Source organism: Pagrus pagrus (genome assembly GCF_965226575.1).
Source record: "Pagrus pagrus genome assembly, chromosome: 13".
Taxonomy (NCBI): domain Eukaryota; kingdom Metazoa; phylum Chordata; class Actinopteri; order Spariformes; family Sparidae; genus Pagrus; species Pagrus pagrus.
The window spans coordinates 16,588,169-16,615,634 of record NC_140197.1 but is presented as its reverse complement, the minus strand read 5'-3'; the positions used below and the strand labels follow the sequence as shown (position 1 = coordinate 16,615,634).

The following is a 27,466-nucleotide window of genomic DNA, read 5'->3' as shown; positions in this document are numbered from 1 at the left end:
TGTTTTTAAATAAAAAATGTTTTAAAGGGCATTCCACATGTACTACAATGCACCTGTAGTTTGTGCCAGTACTGCTTTTGTAAAGGAAATATGTTATGACCTTCTGTAAATGCAGGGTATGCAAAATCTTTTTTAACATAATGTGCAATATATTTTCAATGCTGATTTTGAGTTGAACCAAAAGAACTCGGATTTTTTTTTAGTAATCCAGCAAATGATGTTACTCATGACAAAAACTACCATGTGATTTGTATTCAGTAAATTACTACTACTATTTCAAAGTAGGTGGTTCATTTTGTATAGATAACACTGGAAAATGCACTTCAAAATGAAGTTTTAAAAAAATTAGGTTTGGTTTTTTGCTTGTAATAATAATATTTATTTTTTTTAAAAGGGCCAATGGAAAAAGAGCAATTTTTCTTGATTACATTTATTGAAATAAGATGTAATGTCTTAAAACAAGTCCTTATATCTGACTGAAATGTGACTTGTTAGGTGTGTCTTATATTGAGTGTGATATATTTTGTAATATAAAAATAAACTAGGCAAGATTTTGAGTTTTTGGGCTATGCAACTATCATTATCCGATACTTGTTCAAACTAACAGGTCCAGATAATAATCATATTATTATTATAAGCTTATTAGAGTATGCCCTATCCGAACAGATGTTTGCCTCTTTATACAGTTTATACAGGGACACGTCCTCTTAAAAAGGCAGGATTCGTCACTCATATCAAAAAGCCAAACATCAGCCATCAATATGAAGCCAGACTTACACGATCAGGTGCTGTTAAGTGTCTGACGTCTCCTGCTTTATCCGCCAGTGTGATTTTGTGAATCGTGACTGGTGGATTTCAGTGCGAGGAAACTAATGAATGAACGGAGCAAAATAAACGACGTGTGCCTACGTCATCCACTTCACCGCGGAGGGATATGTGTTCAGTGAGAAGCGTAGTTCCGGGATCTGGAACTACTTCTCGGGGATGGGAAGGGAAATCCTTGAGAAGGGTGTAGGGATACAGCGGAGCTACACGTCGCGAACAGGTGCACAAACGCAGGGAAACCACAAATACGAGGCGAAAGATGGCATAGCATATGGTGTCTTCTCTTTCCCACCGACAGAAGACGCGTCCGTCACGAAACCTCCACCTTGTGCTTTGGCTAGAATAATGTCACGGTAAGTTAGGCTAGCGTCAACCGTTGTATGCAACTGTTAGCTTAAAGCGAACGGTAGCATGTGTAGCTAACAGCTGACAACTCGGAGTGAGTGCGTTACGTTGCTCTATGAAACGCACTTTTATCAGCTCGTAGGCTTAGCATATCATCGCACTGCATGTTTTATGTGGCTACACTTGTAAATGAATGTAAAAGTAGTGAAGCAAATGTGTTGCCATAGAAATACAAGCTAAGAACTGCTCATTTTCTGATCTTTTGACGGGACCTGACGTCAGCTGGGGGTTTGACGTCACGTTATTTTAGCTAATACAGCAGCGTCACACAATAAATTACATCTTGCATGCAAGTAAGCAGAATGCTTTCAGTACGCGTACGTGTTTAATCCCGCTGAGCTCTAATGAAAAATCGTACATAACGTTAGCATTTCCTTTATTATCTTGGTCAGCGGAGTGGTTTAACGGTGACACCTCCACAGCAGATGAATGCTGCAGTCTACACAAAACCTGTCATTGTGTAACACCTCGAGACGTGCTGCTATGCTGTGTCCTCTCTAGCCACAAATGCCAAATCTAGGTGATTCCCTTGTTGCCATATGTAATCTTATGTCTAATGGTGTGAACTAGAATGACAAAGAGCTGTATTAGTTGTTATAAAGCAAATCTCCCCTGCAGAAATGGTGTTTCTACTTCCAAACTCATTGGAAGACGGTGCATTTGGAGGGGTTTTCCCCAAAATCTTGAGGAAGTGAATTCCTGTTCAGCACCGGGTGGGTGTGTAACTGAGACTTTGTGAATGGAAAGATGTGACACATGGCTGTGTGTGTGTGTGTGTGTGTGTGTGTGTGTGTGTGTGTGTGTGTGTGTGTGTGAGAAAGAGAGAGAGAAGGAAATACAAATTCTTCCAAAGAGCAGGAAAAAACTGTCCATCATTATTCAGCCAAAGCTTACTTGGCATGGCAAGAGGCTGTAACTGTCTGACATACAGGGCTGTGTAGGTGGGCGTATTTACAAGGGGGGAACATGAGTCACCACTGTGATGGTCGCTGTGAGGAAATACTGGAGGATGTGTTTGGAAAGGGGAGGGGGGTGAGTAGGGACAGGCTGTAAAAAACCCAACAATCAAGGTAAAAATGACAACTTCCTCCTCTGTTGCATGAGAATGGGATTTGCTGTGCACACACACACACACACACACACACACACACTTGGCCTGTCAGTGCAGCAGGATGTTACTCTTTGTTTTACTTGCAGCAGGGTGTTAACCAGTGTGTGTGCAAACACAGGTGAGCACGGCCACACCTCGGTAATGGAAAGGATCGTCTTGTGTTCAGAGTACGATTGACAAGATTCATAATATAGACCCAGCCAAGTCCTCAGCTAAGAACCAGGAGTGATTTGGTTTCATCCTTTGGAGTACGTGACTATGACAGGATTACAATACCAGAGCATGTGCTTTCATGCAGTTGACAGCAGTGACTGTAATCAATGGAGTTAGCTTCTTCAATAGGTCTTAAAAATAGGTGGCTCTTTATTGTACCTCACCCCAGTGCTATTCAGTGGCAAGTTTTAAATGTCACACCAAAAATCAGTCCTGCATCCAAAATCAGCCATTATTACACATTTGTTGTGAAGGCTACGCCTTGAAATTGGAGTGCTTCATCTGTATTAAGGTTGGATGAAATAGGCTGGTTTGCAGTTTACAGTCAATTTGTGAGACTGACTTATGGCAGTCGGAGATTTTTGTGTTTTGTGTAAATGTGATGATGTAAAGACAGTCCTGTGTAGTCATGAATTGATATTCTAGAAAATGAACTATATCACAATACATATTAATATTATTATCTAAAATTATAGAATTACATCAAATGATGTGTTATTTTACATATTTATCAATTTACATGTGTTTTGCCATCAAGCGTATGTCATTTTTTAAAGAAAAGGTAAGCAAAGGATGTACTTTTACAGTTGATAAATCCAATAAGAACAAGAAAACATTCATAATGTCTTTCTTTTACCGAATCTGCAAATATAACCAATATGATACATCTGTGTGTGATAGCCCAGTGTCTTCAGATAATAATAAGTTGGCCTCTCTTCCTGACATAATATAAAGTTGTCGATAGTGATGCTATTTACTCGAGGGTAACTTCAACCACAGTAACTGCTGAACACAACAACCAACCATTGGATTTAAACAACATAGTTGTGAACAGTTTTCAGATCCTTATTAATCCATAAGGGAAATGTCACTGTCACAGTAGCAATTTGACTTGCTGTAATTCTTTGCAGTAATGAACAAGTCCTACTTTGATTACGAAAATAAGGATGAAAAGTGGGGAACTCTGCTCTTTGATCAATTGTTGCCCATCACAACTACACAGAGCCCATGATGTCTTCAATTTGCTTATTTTTGACCAACCAACAGTCAAAACATTTATTTTACTTTTTCTTTTAATATCCTCACATTTGCCAAGCTGCACCAAGCAAATGTCAGCATAAGCATTTTTTATCTAAAAAAATACTTAAGCCATTAATTAAAACAAAATAGTTACTGATTAGATTTTTGCTGAATGATTAATTGGTTAATGAGCCAATCTTCTGAGATAGAATTTTTGCTTCGCCCTGAAGCAAAATTTTGCAATTAGATTGTCGATATGTTCAACAGTTTGCAGGAGGGGTTCAGTCGTGTTGGTTTTGTTGGCAGGCGATTAAGCTGCCAGTGTTCTTGTAAAGGAGCAGCTCCAAAATCTCAGTGCTCCCCTGAGCTACACAAACAGCTAGCCTGAAAGTAGTTGGCCTTCCTCCAAACCTCAAATTGATTTCTCATCTCTCTTAAGTCGTAAATCCCCCTTCAGATGCCTGCTGCTGGAATGAATAATTTTGGCATGCTGGTGAGCCTGTTTTGTAGGTTCCAGTTGTTGTGCTGTTGTGTCTGCTTGTGTATGTTTGTGTGCGATTTATCAGTGCTTTCGCTACAAAAAAGTGATGTGTGATTAATATGAAGACCAACCCCCTCAATTAATGGAAGACTTTGGCTCTTATTCAAATAATTGCTGGTGACAATCCCATGAGCAGGGATTGATGATTATTTTGTTTACTCACAGTGTTTTTGGACAGCAGCATATTTGTTGTCGGTATTTTGGACGTTTTCTTTGGCTCCGATTTCCAGCTTTGATGTGTGTTCATTTGGAGCACATGTTGTTTATAATGCTATAGCTTTATGAAATTACATGGTTTTGAAGTGTATAATAGCCCATTGGCCATTTGGCTGAGATGATCAAAAAGTTCAGGCACGCTTATGTTTCCAAGTTCAGTTTTATTTGTATGTTTTAAAACTCTGTAGATGCCATACCTCAAACTTGAGAAAGCCCTTTTTTGTGGCATAACAAGACCCATAATTGCCAGGGTCCTGGTGACTGACTGCCACCATGAGAGGAGATGACGGTGATTGGCTGAGTGCTGTAAAATGGTTGTATCCCCTACTTACTTAATTATTCTTCAAACTTCATTTGTGTTCTAATAAATTGCATAGTTTCTTATACGATTCATTGTAATGTAAAGCAGCGACACTTTTTAGTAGTTATTAGCCTGACTGGGTAAATAATAAAAAATTAATATGCATTAAGCGCATTGTTTTTTCCGGAGCTGATGATGGAAGTAGTCAAGAAGCGAGCAATCTTAATAATGATTAAACATGGCAATGTTCTGTAATTTTAGTTGTTCTTTGATAATCGCTAATAAATAAAGCTGTTTGTATAGGGGCAAGTAGATTTGTGACCCACTTGCTTGTCTGGGCAAGTGATGAAAAACAATGATGAAACCTATAGGTTTAGGGAACAGTGAATGTTTTATCAGGGCCTCTTTGTTTTAGAGCCATATTGAATAAGAAGAAATCCTCACAATGAAGAGCTGTTCACTAAATGGAAAAGTAAAGTAGATTTTGAGCATCTAGTTAAAAGAGTGTTCTCACAGAATGTTTGTTCATTTTGCCCCGGGATCTGTACAGTCTCAAAATAGAGCAGCACACAGAGTTAAGTGAAGTAATTTGCCTCTGGCAAGTAGAGCAGTCATACGGCCACGAGATGCCCCTCTGTCTCTCACTTACTGTAATTGTGTAGAAACTGTGACGCTCTTCCCTCAGTAATGCTTGATGAAGGAACATTGCTTTGTTACAGGATTGTTGGACTCACTGTGAAGGTACTTGCATTATATTTTGAAAAGCAGTGATGGTGTTTGTAGCAGAGAGGCAGGTTTAGAGAAGATGGACTGTAAAAGTAGATGAAACTTAATTGCAGTTATAAAGAACCTTTATCTCCAGAGTGGTGCTAAAAGGATGTGTTGCATTCACTCACTAACTCATGAAGCACTGACATCTGTAGCAATTGTTTTCCTCCAGGAGATTTCCTCTTGCTGTTTGGACGATCCTGGAATTTCTCATCCTTTGTTTATCCTTTTTGCAGAGCGTGTACTAGCTGCTGACCTCCTTTCTCCAGAGTGACTGCGGTGTTTGCATATAGTAGCAATTCACTCTACTTCCGACAAAATGTCAGGTAAAGATTTATGAATTTGGTTTTCAACTTAAGCTGTCGATTTGAAGAGGGTCTTTGTAAATTTCTTTTTCCTTATCAGCAAGATATATTCATGTTCACAAATACACACTGACCATGGATTGCTGATACAACACATTGTTAATGTTTGAATATTGTATTGGATTTCACCAAAGGAATGGCTGCCTTAGTTCATAACTTTGTTAATATTTAAATATCTCATTTGTTATTCTCAAACTTCCTTTATAGTGTTTCCTATTTTCTGTCTAGTTACCGGTTTTGTAACATATGAATCTTTATTGTTTTTAGGTAGCTACACACCTGCCCCTGGTGGGCCATTCTCTGCTCTCACCCCAAGCATGTGGCCCCAGGACATTTTGGCCAAGTACCATCAAGTGAGAGGATATGACTTCATATGTTTTATATATGTGCAAACATTCATAAGTATTTCTTTGGTTCGATGTCAATAAAAGGAGAATGAATAGAGTGATTTTGAGATGAGGAACAAACTGCTCATATAAACAACAGAGCTGCAGGAAAAAAGATAACAAGCTATGATGCAGGACAAGCAAATTGCCACAGGAGATTTTGTCCTCATGTGACACTGACATCTGATCTGTTAACCGAAGTTAAGAGATCTGCTACTAATGAAATGCATTTAATTTGTTTTTCTCTGCAGAAAGAGCCCTCAGAGCAGCCTGAAGTCCAGTATGATGAGTTTGGCTTCAAAGTGGACACTGAAGGTAATGTTTTCACTCACGAGGACACACACATGAACATTTCTTTTTTTCTGCTTGGAGTACAGTGTATGTCCATTAATGGAGTTCTATGTTTTTCTTTGTTATTTAAGCACTTTTCTCTTAACCATACACTTTTCCCCTCACTTACCTAGAGCTGCAAAGATTGGTCGTCACCAACTATCATGATAATCGATTAATCGTTAAAGTAATTTAAATGCTGTTTTCAGATAAGATAATATAAGATTTCCTGTGTTTCTCTGTTTTACATCGTCTTAAAGTGAATATCTTTTCTGTTTTGGACTGACAAAAAGAGACAGTCCTAACATTTTCCAATATTCTAGCCTCCTCCACTCAAGAAGTGGCATGGTGTTGGCATTTTGATTACAAAGAACTCAAACACTATTCAATCGTGATACATTACTCTCTCCTCATTCAGACGGTGGGAAGTCCAGGTCCTGGCTGGGCACTGATGGCTCCCCCCAGCGTGAAGACCCACAGCAGCGACTGCGCTGGCAAGCCCACCTGGAGTTCACTCATAACCACACAGTGGGTGACTTGACCTGGGAGCTGATTGATCCCGTCCTTCCACGCTCAGAGCGACTGCGCTCCCTGGTGCTAGGTGGCATACCTCACAGCATGAGGCCACAGGTAAACAGACTTTGTTCAGCCTGGGTGAACTAATTGTGTCATTGGTTTGAAGTGAAACACAACACAAATATTGCCTGACATGGCCTGTCAATTTTTGATTCAAATAAAAATATAAGTGAGAAGCTCAAAGATGAACTTCATGACACTAACTAGAGTTGCTGTGAGCATTTACACTTATCTAGTTAGTTATCTCTAAAGTAACAAGACCAGTTCAGCACAATATTTTTTTGTCTCTGTTAGCTTTGGATGCGTCTGTCTGGAGCACTGCAGAAGAAGAGGACCACTGAGATCTCTTACAGAGAAATCATTAAGAACAGTTCCAATGATGACACCACCACAGCTAAACAGGTAAAATCCTGAGCTATTGTACATGCAAACATACACAATCCAATTGCAGTTATCCTTTCAAGCATGGTACTTTTTCCTTACTAGGACACAGGTAGACGGATGAGGTAGGGAATGGATTCAGTTTATGCTGTAAACAGGGTTTCTGTGGGTCCTGAAAAAGTCTAAGTCTTAAATATGAATTTGACAAGTGTTTAGAAAAAGCAAGACTGAAGTTACTTGGTTAAGTTATTACCATAATAATCTATTTTTGGTATTTAATGTTGCTTTCATCCAATATGGGTAAGTGAAGTTCAGTAAGATCTGGCTCAAGAACAGCAAATTTCGTGCTTGGTTGAGTCCTGTGGAGAATAATGAATTTGAAGCTCGCTGCAAATCAAGATTTTTGGGTTAAAAGACAATACAGTCGCATGGGAAGACAGAAAACATCAAGCCACTTTAAAAAGCCACCAGCAAACAGCTGCCACCACCCAACATTGTTCTGTATTCACATCACGAGTGTCACCGATTGCTGGCCTCAGCACGAGTACGACCCACGCTGCACTTTTGCCAGTATGGATGTGAAATGGGTCTTAAATTGCATTCCTAATGATCCTAAAAGGTCTTTAAAAATGAACTTGAAACTTGCAGAAACCCTGTATAAATTTAGACAATTAATTTAAATAAAAATAGATAACAAGGGGCTCAATTAAACAAAGATAAATGTGAGGACTTACTCTTTTATCCAAGACCTCTTGCTGCTCTGTTAATCATGATGTGATTGTTCCTCATTAACCTCCCTCCCCCCCTCAGATAGAGAAGGACCTGTTGCGGACGATGCCAACCAATGCGTGTTTCAGTAGTATGACTAGTGTTGGAGTGCCGAGGCTGCGACGGGTACTGAGGGGCCTGGCCTGGCTCTACCCAGACATTGGGTACTGTCAGGGGACTGGCATGGTGAGAACACATACATCCAGAACACAAACGTACAGACCCATCATTGACACAACACGCGTATAAATAGACACCCACACATCTCGCTATAATCTTCTCACCTTTCCATCTTCACTACTCCTTTTTTCATTGTCTCTTCCCCACACCCATGTCCTGATCCCCTCCCAGGTGGTTTCCTGTCTGCTGCTCTTTCTTGAAGAGGAGGACGTGCTATGGATGATGTGCGCCCTGATCGAAGACCTTCTTCCTCCCTCCTACTTCTCCTCAACTCTACTGGGCGTCCAAACAGACCAGAGGGTTCTCCGCCAGCTCATTGTTCAGTACCTGCCAGCCCTCGACCGCCTCCTGCAGGAGCATGACATAGGTAAGCAGAGAGGCAACGTTGGATCACCCTTTGACTTTATAGATTTCTGCTGTGCATCATTCAAATTAAGAATTATTAGATGAATCTGACAATTTTTTGCTGGTGAACATTCTCTGAATCATCAGTATAGAGTATGTAACCCCCTCCTTCTTATCCAGAGTTGTCGCTGATCACCCTGCATTGGTTCCTGACATCATTTGCCAGTGTGGTGGACATCCGTCTGCTGCTTAGGATCTGGGACCTGCTGTTTTACCAGGGCTCATTGGTACTCTTCCAGGTCACACTGGGCATGCTCAAGATCAAGGTATTCGCACAGCACCACCTATTTTGAGTCTTGCCTTCCTGATGAAGTTTCCATAGTACTTAGAATCTATTTTTTTCTTATTTTTTTGTTGGGTAAATGATGATGATGATGATGATGATGATGATGATGAAGAAGAACTATTGAACAGCTTCTCCTACTATTGATCCTTTTGTAACTTACTCCCTGACCCCAGGAGGAGGAGCTTGTGTCATCGGAGAACTCCGCGTCCATTTTTAATACTTTGTCAGACTTGCCAAGTCAGCTCAGAGATGGTCCTGCGGTCCTCGGGGAGGCTATGAGGCTAGCAGGGACACTATCCCAGGATACACTGGAAGCCCACCGACACAAGCACCTAGCCTACATCCTCAATGAACAGACGCAGCTCAACAACGGAAACAACACAACACTCAACACCAATCTCAACAAGGTCAGTTGTTTTAATCTTTGTGTACAGACATATCAGTTGTGTGTCCATTATTCCCATGTTCTTATTCACGTAATATAAAAAAACACCATTTCTCCTGTGTTTTATATGTTCAGGTGGTGAGGAGACAGTCCCTGCGCAGGAAGTCCACTCTGAGCTCCCTGCTGTTTGGGGAGGATGAGGCAGAGGCCTTGAAATCCAAGAACATTAAGCAGACAGAGCTGGTGGCAGCCCTGCGAGAGGCCATCGCCCGCACCGCAGAGCACTTCCACTGTCTGGACCCACGTCACTCCAGCACGGTGAGTTCACACACTGCTGCAAAGGAACAGTGTGGTTTATATCCTGTAGAGGACTTGGAATCAATTAAAATCACAAGAGCATTAGGAGAGGCATCCCTTCATGTCAGACTAAATTATTTAATCCTATATTGATATTGACCAGACTTTTCCTTCTTGTCTCTCTAGGACTTGACTCCTGACTACTCGATGGAGAGCCACCAGCGAGATCATGAAAACTTTCTTGTGGTGTCACGCAACAGGCGGAGACGGGCAAAGGCTTTGCTGGACTTTGAGCGACACGATGACGACGAACTGGGCTTCAGGAAGAATGACATCATCACTGTGAGTCATTACAAACAAGACACTGCTTCCTTTCCTGTTGCCTCAGAACATGGGCACACACACTACACACACCTTGCCTCTGATTTGTATCCCATTGTTTTTTTTTTTTATCTTTCTTCTTCAGATCATCTCACAGAAGGATGAACACTGTTGGGTTGGAGAGCTCAATGGCCTCAGAGGTCTGTACTTTTCTCTTCTCTTGTGTCAACGCCCACTGTTGCCATCTGGATAAGTCATTTTTCTTTAATCTGTTTCACAGTTCATTTGACATGTATTATCTGTGGATCTTTGTAACAGGTTGGTTTCCAGCTAAGTTCGTGGAGATCCTAGATGAAAGAAGCAAAGAGGTACTGAAGCAGTTAATAATCAGCTTAATAAGGCTTAATAAGTGTTTCCATGCTGACTTTTCATCAGTTTTTAATCTTTGTTTTCTTTCCTGTATACTGATAATTAATTCTTAATCATCGTCCTCAACAGTGATGTTTTTGTGTCTGTCCCCAGTACTCATTAGCAGGTGATGACTCTGTGACGGAGGCAGTAACAGACCTGGCGAGAGGCACGCTGTGTCCAGCCCTAAAGGCTATATTTCAGCATGGTCTCAAGAAACCATCTATACTGGGAGGACCTTGTCACCCTTGGTTATTCATAGAAGAGGTAAGAGAGCTTTTTCAAAACTCCTAATCGTAGCATATTGCACACAGCTGTTTTATTGAGTTTACTGCAGGACTCGATCGTGTTTTGCCTTCTGGTTTTCTCTCAGGCCGCCAGCAGAGAGGTAGAGAGGGACTTCAACTCTGTCTACTCCAGACTGGTGCTGTGTAAAACCTACAGGTAAAACAGTCAGTGTTGGCAGTGGAATGAAAAAAATCCACTTTCAATTTGTACGCCAGAATCATAAGGTAACAACTCGCTCTCTTCTGGTGTTTAACAGGTTAGATGAAGATGGCAAAGTACTAACACCAGAGGAGCTCCTATACAGAGTAAGTAAGCATTTAGTCAATATGTAGAAAAAAATAAATGACAAACTGTAAGCTTTTTTGAGCAGCAAATGAAAATACTTTGAATTGTTTGAGTGATATGTTTCCAATAATAAGTATGTTTCTTGAAAGAAGTGTCCGCCATGTCTGTAAATTCAGCCTTTAGTGATGAATGAATGAATGTTACTAGGAAATACATGAGCGCCCTCTGTCTGCTCTCCCCAGGCGGTGCAGTCAGTCAACATGAGCCACGATTCTGCACACGCTCAGATGGACATCAAGTTTAGGTCTCTCGTCTGTGTCGGCCTCAAGTGAGTTTTCAAGTCTAAAACACACACTCATAATTGAAATCATCAGTCACTTTGTACATGGTCTCTTAACATGCGTCTACCCTATCAGTGAGCAGGTGCTGCACCTATGGTTGGAGGTGTTGTGCTCCAGCATGGCTGCTGTAGAAAAATGGTATCACCCATGGTCCTTCCTTCGCAGTCCTGGATGGGTTCAGATCAAGTGTGAGCTCAGGTAAGAAACACTTTATTGGTTGGTGGTGATGGTTAAATTGGACAAGCTGCTTACAAACTCTGCACTGAATTCATGAAGTTTAGTGTTCTATGTCTTACCCATCAACTTTTACCACACATGCAATAATCAAGTCATTTTTATGGTCAATTAAAAATATAATTTTTTCATTTCCAATAAAACCAATAATGACTGATCAACTGTTGTCGTCTCGTCAGGGTCCTGTCAAAGTTTGCCTTCAGCCTCTCCCAAGATTGTGAGCTACCTGACAAGAAAGAGGTGAGCCAAGGAGTTTACCACAGCATCCACATATAGAGCAGTAGTAAGCAAGTCTTACTATTTAAAGACAACATATTAGTATTCAGGGGAGAAAAACTTTGTGACTTTATGCTGTTTCAGAAATCCACTATTCTGAAAGCAGACGCTATGGATATGCTGGTTCAGCATCACCTCTTTAGTTGGGACCTCTAGGTAACATGTCACATAAGAGACTGTAGAGGCTCTAGTATAGTCATTAGATAGTTTACTTATCTGTTGATTTAAAGGGTATTTCCAGTATTTTTAAAACTATGCCATATTTTTACATGTTTTGAAGTCAAAATGATTAATTGGTTCAAATTGGTTTTGGAATTGTTCAAGTCACGAGACAGGCTGCAATGTAATCCTTTGGAGCAAACGCACCCAAAGAATTACCACTTAAAGTGACAAGATCAGAACTGTCATGTTAAAACACTAAAGTCACACAATTACTCAAACTAACTGGCCAAAAGTGGTCTATCTCTGTAAGGATCTTTTCCACAATGTCGTCAGACCCAGAATAACAATCCGAGCCCTCAGGGGACTACCTTGCAGCCATTGTAGCCTGTTTTGCAGTTGCTGGCTGAGGCAATCGACTGAACCAGTTCTGAAATGTTTTGTTGCCGTTTAATCATTTAGACCCAAAATGTGTTTTTTTTTTTTTTTTTAAAAAGGCCAGAATTACCCTTTAAAACGTTTACCTTATCACACAAATCCTCTCACTTTGTATTTGTGTTCTTCACCCAGTCTTCTGAAAGTAAGGTAAAACTTTAAATAGGATTGAGCTTGTCACAACATCACCTTCTGCTGCTTCAAGTTGCTTGATGCTCATTTAGTTCATTTCACTGCCTTCCAGCTGTTAATCGCTATTTATCAGCGTTTCAGTAGATGCACCACTGTCAGTTTGTGTGTTCAAACTGTAAATCACCTCTGACCAGACTTCAGTCAGTGGTGATGATGATGAGCAAGATTTCTGCATCAGCTGTCTTTAAAATAGCTGATTGGCTCATGGTCAGAAGTCTTATATAAAGGACTTACCCTCTCTGGTGTGGTGATGATGTTGTCTTAAAGTAAATGTTTTGCATTTCCTTTTTTCCCCCAGGAGAAAGAACAGAGACCACTGAAGGAGGGAGTTCAGGATATGTTGGTGAAACATCACCTCTTCAGCTGGGACATCGACGGCTAAACACACATGGCAAGAAACTGACTGAATCCTATGCCGTCCTGCGTATCTGTGTATATTTGATGTGTCTCCACCTGTTTCTTACAGACTGTCATGTCATGAATTAGACAGTTGTCTGCTACAGTAAGTGACTACTATACAGAGTCCATCTGTCACTTCAACTTTCAGCGTTGGACAATGATGACACCCAAATAATTACCAAGAGACTCTCATGTCGACATTAAAGTCGACCAGTTAGTATGAGCTGAAGGATGTGTGCATTACAGTGCATACTTTATTTAAGACCCAGTGTAGGAGGTTGCACTACATAATGAGAACTATATGTTCAAGTGAAACACTCCTGTAGTGCAGATTAGTCTTTACCTATGGGACGTGAGCACTCGGTGTGTCCTAACAGTGAGTATTTATTTAGTACTCACTGTTCTGGCAATTAAGCTTTTCACAGCTGACTGAGTGCAGGAGTGACATGTACAGTCCATTCACTTGTATTTGTTGTGTGTATGTAAAATACAGCAGCACTTCATCACAACGTGGTCCTAAATTCCACTTTACCCAAAACCTAACATTCCTTAATATGGAGCTGTAAAGTTACAAATTATTTTTGGGAGGAATGAAACTTACCTCAATATCATGAATTCCACTAAATATTTCATTAAATACTAATGTTGCACATGCCAGTAAAGCCTTTTCTTATTGTAATACAAGACTATGGGTATGTGTGCTACCCAAATAGTGGTAGTGAACAGTCTGCACTTGTATGACATGATGTAAATGGAGCAGATACATACTTTTTGTGTTACAATCTACAGTAAATAAATGTTACATATAATTTGTAATGTTTTTTGTATATAAAGTCATCAGTCATCATAGGGACTTGACATAGTGATTTCCAAACTTTCTGCCTGAAAGCTGCACAGAAAATAGTTTATTTATTGTAACTGTTGACCATTCTTAAAAATGACTTGCAGGCTGATATGTTGACAAAACTGAATTACTTTGCATATTTTGTGGTGCACAGGAACATTTTTTACAACTTAAGTTTATGTTGACTTGTTACATTTTTAGCAGGGTCGCTTCGGGGATACTTTGCTTACAGAAAAAGATTTTGTTGTTTTGGTTGTTATTCCTGCCAAGCTAATTAGATCCAGTGTTGACTGAAATCACATGACAAATTCAAGTTTGAGTTGTTTTGGACTGACATTATTAACTGTAACTTTGCAATGCAGGAAACACAATCAACTTACTTATGATTTAAGTTGCTTATCTTACATGATCGTAGCTATTGTAGCCTGTGTAAATTGCATTCTATTGAAAGTTTTACAATCGGAACACACTGTATACTCTGTCTGGTGTCTGCTCAACGACAAATAAAGCCAATAGTTGCCAGTTTCCACCTTCAATTTGTGGAACTGATATAACTTAAGATTATACAACAACACTCTTTGACTTAAATTAGTTACACTTAGAGGGACAGTTCACCCCAAAATCGAAATTACATATTTGCCTTTCACCTGTAGTAGTTTTTATCCATCTGGATTGTTTTGCTCAAAGCAACAAAAAATGCTTCTTAAAAGTTAACAATGTGTCTTTCCAGAAATCATGACCCAGTTACTCAAGTTGATCCACAGACTTTGCTCCTGTCTACTGAGCTACACCTACCAACCATATGACGGCAAAGAAGGAAGCACATACATATGCATATACTAATGGATGAGAGGCTCGCTAACATTACAGCTAAGCCAAGGAGTACAACATTAATGTTAACATCCAGGACTGAAACTGCTCACAACAAGGTCTGTGGATCGTCTTGGGTAACCAGGTCATGGATTTTGGAAAGAGACATTACTGTTATTCAGATGTATTTTTTGGGGTGCCATCTAGTTCCATTATATCCGAGAGACGGCATGCACCTTTATGGCTCATCCCTCCAAAACTCAGCAACTCGCACAGAATCAAAACAGTCTAGCTGGATAAAATGTGTAATTTTGATTTAGATGAACTCCCTCATCAAAACCCATCCAAATGTGTTTTTAACTAATAAATAAACAGTATTAAGATGTTTAATACATAATGAAGAGATCTGACATACAGAAGAAGAAGCACTGTTGAAAAGTTCAGTAAAGCTTGTTTATTAATGGTCAGTTTTTTAGCGGCAAAGTGTGTTTTAAAGTTTCACAACATGTAAACAGCAACAGGCCATAACGCATGGGGTACTAGAGTCACAATTAGCACTGCAAGTGCTGCATGTCTTGTAATCATGAGCAACTGTTGGGAGTGACGAGATCATGTGCTGTATTTGTCTGTACCAACACTAACTAATGGTATAAGGTTTGAACATGGCTGACTGACAGTGGAAGCGTGACATGCTACTGAATCGAAGAGTGCACGTGGGAGCAGGTTGAAAGATTGAAGACCATCCGAGAGTGAACGTTCTGCATGTATGCCAAATAAATAACTGACGATTATAAAATGCAACAGCTTATATTTTCCATATATCTAGAATTTGAAATCACTATGTGCCCTCTGCTACATTCATTTATGATTTGCATACATTTTATACAATGGCGTCTTTTCGATCAGAGCACAACTAACAGCTAATTTACATATGCAGTATAAATAGTACATTAAATGTTTTTCATTGCAAATACACAGGGAATGCATGGGGGAGTTTTCATTTATAGCTGCTCATATTGGTACTGGACCCTTGTTCTGGGGTTTAGCCTCCCTCCCTGCCACTGACACTGAGCCAGAGGACTGGATTGTAGGTTTCATAGACGGTTAAAATATGGTTGAATCATCCTGAGTGAGGCTAACCTCAAAAACCACACTTGCTTTCACCTAAACCATTAAAAACAGTAAAAGGCAGCTAACATTATGCATTGAGGGTGTATGCCTTCTGGTTTACCCCTTTGTGTTCCCTTTTTTAAAAAAAACAACTGAACGACCTGGTGTAAAAAGGCAAGGCGTAATAAGAGTGAGGAGTGTCTCGCTCCAAACATCTGCAACCTTCATGGTTTGTGAAATGAAGACACTTGGTGGAGTGATAGCAGAGAGGAAGGTTTACAGGGGACGGGAGGGGCAGTTCAGCAGCCTCCTAGTCCTGATGAGGAGGGTGCTGCTGTGGAGGTGGTGCTGCTGTTCTGGCCTTTTCCTTTGTGTCTCTGGCCGCCCCTTCTCCTTCCACCTCCTCCAGACTTTGGCTGCGAGGGAGAATAAGGCACGATTAAGTGTTAAATGTATAGGTGTCGTATAAGACAACTATAAAAAGAACACGACCACAAACACTTTCTCAAAATGCATCATGAAAACACGATCCCGGTTCTCCCACTGCTCTTTTTCAGTTTTACCTTGTTCTCTTTGTTGCCCTCTTTTATCTGAGGGTCCTCATCTCCCTCTCCCTTTAAGGAGGCCAGCCACGCAAGCAAAGTTGAGGGAGAGAGTGTGAAGGAGTGATGTGGCATGACAAAATCAAATTTTATGATGAAGTAAGTAATAAAAGCAGGGTGTGTGGGGTGGTGTTAGGGAACAAAGGAAACAAATGGGAGGAGGACACAGAGCAGTAAACAAGTTAGAAAAGAGCAGCAATGCTAGGGCAAGTACATAGTAAGAGACAGGAAATCCAGAAATCCAGAAAAACATCAGGTCATTGCCACACACATTTTTTTTGTGTATCTCACCGGTTGTGTTGCGTTCGGTCCTGCCGCTGGCTGTGCTATCGTCGCTGCGTCATCACCGGCTGCCGTGGTGCCGTCCTCTTTTCGGAGCGGTGCCTTCTTTGTAGACTGCATTTTGATTTGTGGAGGTTTGGAATTCGACGGTAAGTTGTTGGTGGACTGCAGCAGCTGAAAAAAGAAGGTGAGGCAAGATTTGAGTCTCAACAAGTTTAAAAAAAATGAGCTACTAATGATTTTAAAAAGCTCATAACAGGAAAGGCTGCATAAGTTAGCCCGGGCGAGGATTTTCTTTTACTGGGAATGACCTTAACATTGCTTTTGCTGACAAAGCCTGATAATCTGTTTTATTTATTCAGCTTATTTTAATATTTGTTTATAGTAGGCCTATGAGTAGGTAAAGTAATAAATGCCAGGGCTGCCCTACCTTGGTGATGGTGCCCACAGCCTTGGTGCGTCCCTCCCTGAACACCAGCCTCTGGTCGCAGTGCAGGTACTCGGGGGTTTTGATGAAGCGGAAGTGGACTGAAGCCTTGTCGCCTGTTCGTAGGCAGTCTCTGTTCATGGACAAGATGGTGGCTGTCTGCCGTATGCTGCCACAGTGGACTGAGGACAGAAAGGTGATCGGATAGAGCAAAAAAAGATTGGGAGAAAAATTAGTTTCACCACTGAGAGCACCATCGATCAGTGTGCTGTACTTGTATCAAACTCTTGAGAAAATGATTTTCTGCAAATTGAGAAATATAACCATCCTAACCACGCAAAACTTTTTAAAATTAATATAAAAACCTCACCCATGGCCTGGTATCTGGGGGATATCGTTGTGGGATGATGCAGTACAAGAATCTCAGCCTCGAACTCCCAAGTGGCCTGTGGGCACAACCTCGGAGAAACCATCACCATGCCTTTCCTTATGGAGGAGCGCTTGATCTTTACAAAGAGCAACAACAAGACAAATGTTTATTCTTCTGCACTATCATAATGCAATTTCCCTGGATCAGATAGAAGAAGTGCATTGATGTTGCTGTGATAGATTTTTCCCTCCCACCTTTTTGAGAGCGAATGAAGCAGTCTGACCACCTCTGACCTCCTTCACAGGCATTCTCTTGCGGTGGATTGATTTGACGGCAATGGAGATGAAGCTGCCCAAGGGGTCCGGCCCCAGGAGCATTGTATCATTCAGACGTATGAGTCCACGTAAAGTAGTTCCCGATACTACTGTTCCCACTCCCTGAGACACAAACACAACACAACCGGTGGTTTAGACAGCATCTGGCAGATACTGTTATGTCTAATGTGTGATATTATTCACAGCAAAATGCATTTAGAGTTCGTCATAGTACCGGCACAGAGTAGGTGTCGTCTATCTGGAACTCAGCGGGCTGGTCGTCACGGTAGGATGTCCTGGAGGAGAGCAGGTTGAGGAACATCTTGAGCAGGTCCATGTTCTCTCCGGTCACATTGGAGATCTGGAAGATGGGACACATCCTGCGGGGGGCACAGCAGATGTCAGAAAAGGAGCACTTTTACTCTTCCTCTGGATCTTAATGAGACGGACTCAGTACCTCTCAGAACTGAAGTTAGAAGCAGTGACTATAACGTCATCCTTGTTCTGTACCAGGACAGGGATCTTCCTACAGCCGGGGGACTTGAGCAACCTCTGGAGCAGCTTCAGTGTCTCTGTTAAGAGCAGACACCACAAGAATTATGGCACAGAGGTATGTAAGAAAGAAATATAGTTGCTTGCAGTTATAAAAGGAACTCCAGAGGACTTACCTTGCAGGATGTTGGCTGGACACATGTCAATCTTGGTTACCACTACAAACACAGGCACATTCAGAGCCAAGGCCAGGCCCAGATGCTCTTTGGTCATCCCTACGATACCTGCATTGCTGCCCACCTGGCGAGGCCGGGAAAGAGAAAAAAATGTATAAAGTATTTGTTTTTCGTCGTGGATCCTGTAGTCATGGCTCATTTTACATGTGGGCGAGTTGTAAAGCGGATAAACATCCCCTCCTGCTGACCATGAGCATGCAGAAGTCAGGCAGGTGTCCGGTCATCCCAAACACGGTGGTCTTGAGGTATTTCTCATGGCCAGCCAGGTCTATGAAGGTGATGACCTTGGAGGACTTCTCACAGATTTTGGTCCAGTCCAGACTTCCTCCATGACTGTCGGGTTTGTTCACCACCTCGGGGAAAGACAGCGAGTGGCGCAGTTAATATCCACTATATTCACTACGTCTCCACCTCCATGTGCTGCTACACTATAAGGTCATACAACACATCCTATCAGTGCTATGTGTTGAATGTTATTTTCACACTCAAACAGCGAACAAGTTGAGGATGCCAGATGGTTGTGGAGTAAGAACTAAAATATCTTCCAACCGAACTCTTTATTTACTATCATACAAGAGAAAATAAAAGGAAAAGCAGCAACTCCTCACATAAACCCTGTGATTCTTCAATGAATAATGACTGAAACTAGACAATTTCTTTCAATCAGCTAATCAATAAATCAAATAATCATTGCAGCTAAAAGATAAACTTGCTTCAGAATGTCATCGCCTTTGAACACCTCATTGTGTGGCACAAAACTCAAACATGTAAACTATAAAACTAAACTTCCCGCTCTGTCCCCTCACCTGTCCCTCCTGGTCAAACCCCAGGATATCGTTGCCCACGCTGCTGGTCCTGCCACTCTCCATCTCGTGCTTGTGTCTGAAGAGCTTCTGGCGGGCAAAGCCCCTGCCGTTGTCCAGCTCTCCGTGCGTTAACACTCCGAGCAGAGTGCTCTTACCAGCGTCCACGTTTCCCACCACTGCGACTCTGATTTAGAGAGGAGCGCAGAAGTATCACCACAACTGTGCAAGAAAGGCAGAACTGTCCGACATGTCTTATTAAACAAAACCAATGTAGTGAAAGAACTCTCATCATACTGGATCGTAACCGTGACCCCTCTTAATTCATATTTCTGAACACTCACCTGACCTCCAGGAAGTCCAGCTCACCCACACGCCGGCGGATCAGATAGTCGCGCACCAAACCGGCAGCCTCATTGCGCTCCCGCAGCGAAATAAGGTCAGCATCCAGTTGCTCACACATGGAGCACACCGTGGCTACTGAGGCCTCCATGTCCTTCTCATCCAGACCCCAGTCTCCACCATCTACAACAGAGAGATGGAGCAAGAGGAAGAGGAAGAGGAAGAGCTAAGTATTCAAGTTTTATAACTGCTTTGGCACAGACTGGTTGATGATTAATAGTTTAAGTAATCACTTTGCATTTTTCTCACCTGAGCCCATCCCAACCACGTAGATGGTCTCTCCACATCCCTCCTCCATCCTGTCACGTAGCTGGCGAAGTAACGAGTCATACTGCTCTCCGTTTGGACTAACAAGTGCCAGCTGATGGGTTCGTGCGTGCAGGGGTGAAGACAGAAACACAGAGAAAGTCGGCTATTATTGGAGTTATGGATGGTTGTTCCGTAATAGATGCATAATTAAAGCAAATGCGATCACTGAGTCATTAACTGTTGAAATGTCGGTTGCTTTTCTTCAGTTCATACATCTCTCATGTTCAAAATGTAAGCAAGAGTAGAAAGTAAACATTCAGGGACTGGTATGTTCAAAAGCTGCTCTCCGCATGCAAACACATCTGTCTCTCTTCCCATGAAACTCCTCAAGGTTACATGTGAAGGCAATGTTATCCCCTGCTGGTACAGCTGACCTGAAAAGCAACATACGACCAAAAGCATGGCTGTGAGGGCGTTTTATGGTGGCTTTTCCAATGCTTTACATAATAAACAAAACATGTAAATTCGTTTTGGAAGTCTGTCGGGACAAATGCACTTTCCTCTTGTGCATGTGTGGTTGATGTGCATGCTGCAACACATAACAGGTTCTTCCCAAAGAATAACCAATAATAACCAATAACCATTTGTTTTCCTCCCAAAAACAAGTGGTTATGATGGTGGTGTTATTAATATTACTGTTTCTGCTAAAACATATGCACCTGGAAGTAAGGTGACGGTGCTACAGAATTAGAGCCTCAACTAATGATTATTTTTATTGTGAATTAATCCATTGATTGGTCTATAAAATGTCAGAAAATGGTGAAAAATGTTGATCAGTGTTTCCAAAAGCCCAAGAAGATATCCTCAAGCGTCTTGTGTTGTCCTTTTATTTTTAAAAGAAATTACTCAAACTGATTATAAATATGCCGATTAATTGATGACAACTAATCAATTAAATGTCGTAGCCCTATACAGACGTATGTCATGGTTCAGTATGCCAAAGGTTCACAGAGTGACGTTGCATGAATAATATCTACAGAAGTAAATCGAAGTATAGAACGCAGCTTATCTGAGGCTGACAGAACCAGTTTAATTGACAGGAGCCAAAGGTGAACGAGGGACTGCCTCCCTGATGCAACCCTGTGGTAATGTGTAATTTGACACTTCGGGACACAACCCTGGTTGCTATCATCCTCATACAGGCTTACATCATTACAAACATACTCATTTGATAGGTGAGACATTTAACATCCAGTACATCAACATAGATCTGTAACCTGACATTATTCTATTGATCATATATTGATATTGCTGGTAGTCGTTCTGCAGGCCGACCTGACCCCACTGTCTTGTTGCCCTGTGTTTCAGCAGCCTGTGTGTTTTTGTGAACACAACATGTCAAGTCAATGTTATTGAATATCTTTTTAACAATTTTAATCAAATTATGTAAGAAGTTCTAGTGTTCGATCGACAAATTCTCAATTTAATGCCATATGTTGTGGCTCCATTGCTCCTTCAAGAGTCAGAATCTGTTATAGTTTCTTTTTTGATATACAATCTTTGTATTTTGTTGCATCAGTTGTCATGTAAACGTGCACTTAACTCTTCATTGTGGTAATAAACTAGCTATAATTAGCCTACAACATTTTTTCCATTATACATTTTATTTATAAATAAAGCAATCTGGAAATGTGACACTGTCTTCACGTAGAAACATCTTGGCCATGCTCCAGCTGACTGTCAATAAACATGGACTGGCTCCAGATCCATTTAACCCAAACAGAGCAGGCTCGTGTCCACTGATCCACATTATATCACGGTTACCTCAGTGACACCCGGGAGATGAACAGGGCCATGCTGTGTGGCATTTGGTGCAATGTGCTCCTGCTGATAACTAACGTAATGTAAACGTTAGGCGCTAAAGCACCAGCTGGGGCTAGCGTTAGCCACGGCTAGCTGACTGTTTTCATTTTCAACGTCAGCAAAATGTTCATGTCCACGAAGTCGTGTCGTGTGTGGTGTCTGGTACAGACGGTGCACAGTGGTTATCATACGGACGAGCATATGTTTGGTAGTTTCACTGCTACGTGCAGGAAACGCATCATTTAGCTTCATTCATTCATTTCCCCAGGCGCAGCTAACGTTAGCTAGCGTTAGCTTGGCAGCGCCATCACATCGCAGGGCCTAGCTCACCTTGTTGGTGAAGTCGACCCCGCGGTCCTCGAGCTCGCCATTCATCATGTCCCCGTCATCGAAGCACTCGTCCCCGGCGTCTTCCCCGCATCCCGCCCGGTCCGGAGCGAATATACTCGCGGGGACTAGCGCGTCGGCCAGCGGTATGGAGCCCGGGCTTATACCTGGCTCGTGAGCCGCCGCTATTGATGCCATTTCTATGCCAGCCTCGTAGAAATAAATTTCAAGCTGTTCCGATTGTTGTGATGACGGCTGGTATCCAAACACACACACACATATACACACACACACGCAGACACACACCAGACTTGACAGCGAGCTCTACGTCAGTCGGCTCCGCTACAGACACGGTAGTAAAGTCAAGCTGTTGGCCGACATTACAGTGACATGCTGCTTGTTTATGTGCTGTCAGCTCGCCTTCAAGCCATTTAAAAACAAAACGGCCACCTCATTAATATTAATGAGGAAGGTGCGAGCGACCACGCCTCTTTACTTCCCGTTCACCAATCGCGTCCGAGTCAGAGTGAATATGTTATCAGCGGACCAATAGGAGAGAGGGGGTCGTTCATATGATTACAAGGTGGACCAGTCCCCCTCAGAGCCGCTGTAATGCTGTAACCACAGTGTAATACTGCTGTGCTACTGTTGATGTAATGATAATGAAATAATGTGCTAAATAATGATTTATTAATGTTGTTTAAAGAGCAAATGTTTACTATAATAATTTAATGAGCCTTTATTTGTTCCTGAAACAAACCTTAATCTGTGAAATAATCTTTCTCTGTAGACATTTATTCTGACAAACAGAGCATTCAAGTCAAGTCATTGAAATATAATTTAAAGGACTTATATAGTTAGGTATAGTAAAATCGTTTTACAGAAAATGATTTAGTTTAATATGTTCTATTCATGAAACTCATGACAAGGAAAGGCACTTCCTCATAATTTCCTTTTCCTTGTTGACATTTCATCATCCTTCATCCAGCTCTCTGTTTAACCTGTAATGATTGCTGTGAGCTAAACATGTTATATAAACATAACCCTAAACACTAATGTTTACAGTATTAATGATTCATGATTTCTGATTTACTTGTTTTTTCTTTGAGCTGTTCCCAGTGCTAACAAAGTAAAAGGGGTTGTCTGAAAATGTACAACTCTACTTCTAAATATTTATTTTAAGGAAAGTGAGACCGGTTTAACTGACAGCAGTGAAATTTCCATAGCACAAACTTTGTTACCTTAAAATAAGCCCTTTACATCTATGGAGGGAGCAGCTAGGTCTTCTCCATGTGGATCTAATAAGGGGAAATCTGGTGGAAAAGTGGCACATGGAGTTGGGAGGGTTACTTTAAAAATGTATTCCAATACAGTTGCTAATTACCTGTCAAATAAATTAATTCAGTAACATAATCCAAGTATCACAATATTAAAGTACTTTTGGATTACCCCAATACCAAGCATATGCAAATAAAGACAAAAATCAACAAGAAGACTTTCATTTTCATTTTCATAAAGAGTGCATCTTCTGAGTAGTTACCTTATTTTGTATCCTAATGTAATCCCGTTACATGAATTTTGTCAGCAAGATCTGTATGGACAATATCTGAATTTAAATGATGATGCTACAGTAGCAAAAAATAACAAGTAGCTGCCTAAATGCTGATTCATTCATTGGATTGGACTATTGAGAGGTACATTCATTTATGATTGTTTCCCAGATATCCAGAGGGATAGTTCAGAGTCTTTTGAAGGATACATAATAGAGAAATTTACCATGAGACCCTTAAGAAAAAATAAATATTGACTTGACTAAATCTCAATTGTAAGTGGGAAGTCAAAAATAAACAACAGAAGTTTCAGTTTCCAATAATCTAACATTGATTAAAAACATTGATTGGGATAAATTGAGATTCCAAATAAAGAAGAAATCACTTTCAATGATTCATTTCAGACCGTAAAACATTTCTGTTACCTCTGACACCCAATCAAATCTGAAGATGTTGAAGAACAAAAATCAAAAAACTGGTGAACAATGCTTACACTATAACCCTAACCTTGGCCTAACCTAAATTTAAACCTTAACCCACCTTACCCAAAACTTAACCGTCGTTTGCCTCATTAGGAATGGGCTTTGGTCCCCATGAGGACTACTGGCGAGGTCATCACCAGCAAGCACAACTACGACTACTAACATTCCTGAACATCACAGAGAAATATCAGTCTGACAAATTCTGATATCAGCAGTTTTAGCATCACCAGCCTTTCCAATACCAAAATATGGTAAGAGTTTCTCAGTGAAAGTGTCTCTGAGAGTGCAGATGTGAGTCGTGTCTTCAGGGTCGTAGAAGGACACCTTCCCTGTGTCATAGTCCAGCTGGACTCTGATCCTCTGGGGACTCTTCGTCACTCTGACAGTCTCACCAATAACATTAGTGTATTTTCCATTATCATGCCTTAAAAACCACATTCCATATTTTAAAGTGGAAATCTCTTCCTTCCTGTCTACTGACACTTTCACCAAACCCAAGAACCATTCAGGATGATCTCCCACCTCCACCTCCCAGCTGTGTTTCCCTGACGTGAATCCCTCAGAGCCCAGAACAATGGCGTACTCAGTGAATCGCTCTGGATTGTCAGGAAGCTGTTGATATATGTCTTCATGCCTCACACTGATCAGATCATCAGACAGATGGAGCCAGGGGTTAACAGCGTTTGGGTCTAGAATGACAGGACTGAAGTGGACCTGGTCCTTCATCTTCTCCCAGACTCTGAAGGACAGGTTGCCCAGGTGTTTGGCCACATCTATCAGAGCTCCTGAGACCAGCTGTGGATCTGACAGTGAGCACTGGACTCTGGCTCTGGTCTGAGTGGCTTTATAACTGCTGAGGAATGACACGTTGTGTTTCTGCAGCTCTTCTTCAACAGCAGAGATACTGTCTGACAGAGAGGAGATCTGCTCTTGAATCTTCTTCATCTCTCTGCTGATAGTCTTCCCCTTCTGCTCCTCTTCCTCCCTCAGAGCTGCCAGTCTGGACTCCTCTTCCTCTTTCAGGAACTGGTGGAGCTTGTTGAACTCTGCTCTGATCTGACTCTTTGTCAACAACAGCTGCTTCTTGGAGTGTTGAGCCACTTCATTGTATGTTTTCTCTACATGTTTGTATTTGTTCCTCTTGTCCTGTAGAGACTTTAAGTCAGATTTCAGCTTCTCCTTCAGTTCACTGACTGCTTGTTCTACAGGAACCACCTTGTGACTCTGGTGGAGAGAAAACTCACAGACCGGACACACTGCTCTCTGCTCGTCCTCACAGAACCAATAAGAGACTTCTGGATGTTTATCACACACGACCTCCTCTTTCTCCTCTTTCACCTCCACCTTCTTCTCTTCTTTTTCCGTCTCAGGTGAACCATTATTATGCCTCTCAGCAAAGGAGTCAGCCAGCTCCTTTAGTGTAAAGTTCACTTGCAGAAAATCCTTTGAGGACTTTCTTTTACAAATGGGACAGTTTTTGTTCTTAGCTTGTTCCCAGAATTTTTGCAGGCAGCTTGAACAGAAGTTGTGGTTGCAGCTCAGAGACACAGGATCTCTGAAAGTCTCTGAACACACATGACAGCTCAGGTAACTTTGAAGAACAGAACTTTTCTCAGCCATTTGCTCTGATAACAAGACTCACCGAATCTGTGTGCCTTTGATTAACAGTTTATAATCCTTCTGATTTGTTTTTGTAGAAGAGATTCACCTCCCTGTAATGGCGCCTGAGCTCCGTTCAGGAATGTCGAAATCAGTTTCACTTTTAAAAAATCACAGCTGATATTTCATTTTCTTACCAGCAGATGGTGCCCTGTGGTTCATTAACATATTTAAAGTAACTGTCCACTTGACTTTACAAACAAATCTTTGGCATACAGAAATACCTAGGTTAAAACACAACTTTTTAAAATATTGTTCAAATGTCTTAGGAAATAATAACCATCACAAATCATATGTAAAAGAACCAGAGTGTTGCAAATGTTTAATCATAATTTAATTATATAACAATCAGAGTAGGGAGGCTTTAAAGCCCAGAAGGGACAAACCAAACACTGGCTCTAGAGAGGCCTTAAGTGTTTTTAGTGTTTTAAGCAGCCACTGTAGAGAGTGGGTGAGACAAGGGATGTTCAGCTGGTGGCTGCAATCTGCAACCTCATCATAGACACCAGTAAATCCTACACACTGCAACTTTAATACTGATTGTTTATCGCAAATGAAGATCTTCTGATGAGGGTTGAAAATTCAGTTATACTCTTTCAATTAATCGAAAAGTTATGTAAAGATATCATCAACACACAAATATCTCAGGGACCTTGTTCTCTTTACAGAAATCCAGCTCAATCAGTTTTGAGAATTGCCTAAAATTTGTGCCTTGATTAAAATTTAAGCATCATGTTGTGATCTGAGAGCTGGATGACTGTGACGTGTAAATCCAAACACTGAAAATGCTTTGCACAGCTATGAGTTGACGTCATATCAATATATTGCTGCAGTTCCTAACTGTGACCACTGGAGGTCAGTAAAGACTTCACTGAAGTCAGCTGTCAACTCCACCTGTGGCGTCCAAGCAAACACAACACCATGCTGATAACTCCAGTGGAAACTCTCAGAACAAAACAAAAGAGAGATCTGTGCTTATGTGAACAAGTATATACAGTAGTTGGAGGCAGCAATCTCCACAAAGCTATAGTACTAGCATTTATTTCAGGACATGCATTACATGTTGCACAGTTCAAACAGTTTGATAACAAAAGTTATTGATAAAGATTAACATCAGCACAGCATGAGAATGAATAATCTTATTGATGTAAATAATATTAACTATGATAATAATAAAAACCTGTATAAATGTGCGAGGGTGTGTTCCCCTTGTGTTTATGTGAGATAAAGGTCTCTGTGTCTTTAGATCTGCTGACTGTCTTAAGACCGGGTCTTGAGGCACGAGGAAACATAACAGATCTTTGTGCCACATTTAACTTTTGATGCAACTTTTTATGAACTGCATCACCTGGTGACATCCCATGTTAAACGATACAGCTGCCCAGATGCATCACGTACCTGAATGCATGATCCTGTAAGTGAAACTATTATCCAGTGGCTGATGTGTAGTTAAAGTTATGGCTTGTGCCTTTGGACGGCTGCCAGATCCCAGCTGTTCTAGATAAGAACAATCCACGCACTGTTTGTCAGCTAACAGTCAGAACGAG

The 27,466-nt window shown here is 41.2% G+C and overlaps 3 protein-coding genes across 4 annotated transcripts; 1 reads left to right on the top strand and 2 right to left on the bottom strand.

Moving 5' to 3' along the window:
• The first annotated feature begins 967 nt into the window (after positions 1–967).
• On the top strand, positions 968–14,466 carry sgsm3 (small G protein signaling modulator 3). Its single transcript, XM_084371990.1, has 21 exons — positions 968–1,178; positions 5,637–5,726; positions 6,033–6,118; positions 6,403–6,466; positions 6,900–7,111; positions 7,352–7,459; positions 8,249–8,392; positions 8,558–8,753; positions 8,912–9,057; positions 9,251–9,484; positions 9,598–9,780; positions 9,946–10,101; positions 10,226–10,280; positions 10,399–10,448; positions 10,603–10,755; positions 10,862–10,932; positions 11,033–11,081; positions 11,304–11,389; positions 11,478–11,600; positions 11,816–11,876; positions 12,997–14,466. Exons 2-21 carry the CDS (start codon positions 5,720–5,722, stop codon positions 13,078–13,080), a joined length of 2,268 nt encoding a protein of 755 aa, XP_084228116.1. The 5' UTR covers positions 968–1,178; positions 5,637–5,719; the 3' UTR covers positions 13,081–14,466.
• A 716-nt stretch (positions 14,467–15,182) lies between these two features.
• On the bottom strand, positions 15,183–22,661 carry gtpbp1 (GTP binding protein 1). Of its 2 annotated transcripts, XM_084371991.1 has the most exons (14): positions 22,232–22,661; positions 20,039–20,150; positions 19,732–19,912; positions 19,391–19,574; positions 18,773–18,937; positions 18,525–18,648; positions 18,314–18,428; positions 18,092–18,236; positions 17,797–17,979; positions 17,543–17,678; positions 17,176–17,354; positions 16,755–16,919; positions 16,425–16,475; positions 15,183–16,277 (listed from the first exon to the last, which is right to left on the bottom strand). In XM_084371991.1, exons 1-14 carry the CDS (start codon positions 22,424–22,426, stop codon positions 16,161–16,163), a joined length of 2,052 nt encoding a protein of 683 aa, XP_084228117.1. In that variant the 5' UTR covers positions 22,427–22,661; the 3' UTR covers positions 15,183–16,160. The 2 variants fall into 2 exon arrangements, with proteins under 2 accessions (XP_084228117.1, XP_084228118.1); XM_084371992.1 differs by lacking the exon at positions 16,425–16,475.
• A 1,098-nt stretch (positions 22,662–23,759) lies between these two features.
• On the bottom strand, positions 23,760–25,967 carry LOC311267826 (E3 ubiquitin-protein ligase TRIM35-like). Its single transcript, XM_084371064.1, has one exon. It carries the CDS (start codon positions 25,878–25,880, stop codon positions 24,435–24,437), a length of 1,446 nt encoding a protein of 481 aa, XP_084227190.1. The 5' UTR covers positions 25,881–25,967; the 3' UTR covers positions 23,760–24,434.
• Positions 25,968–27,466: the final 1,499 nt, after the last annotated feature.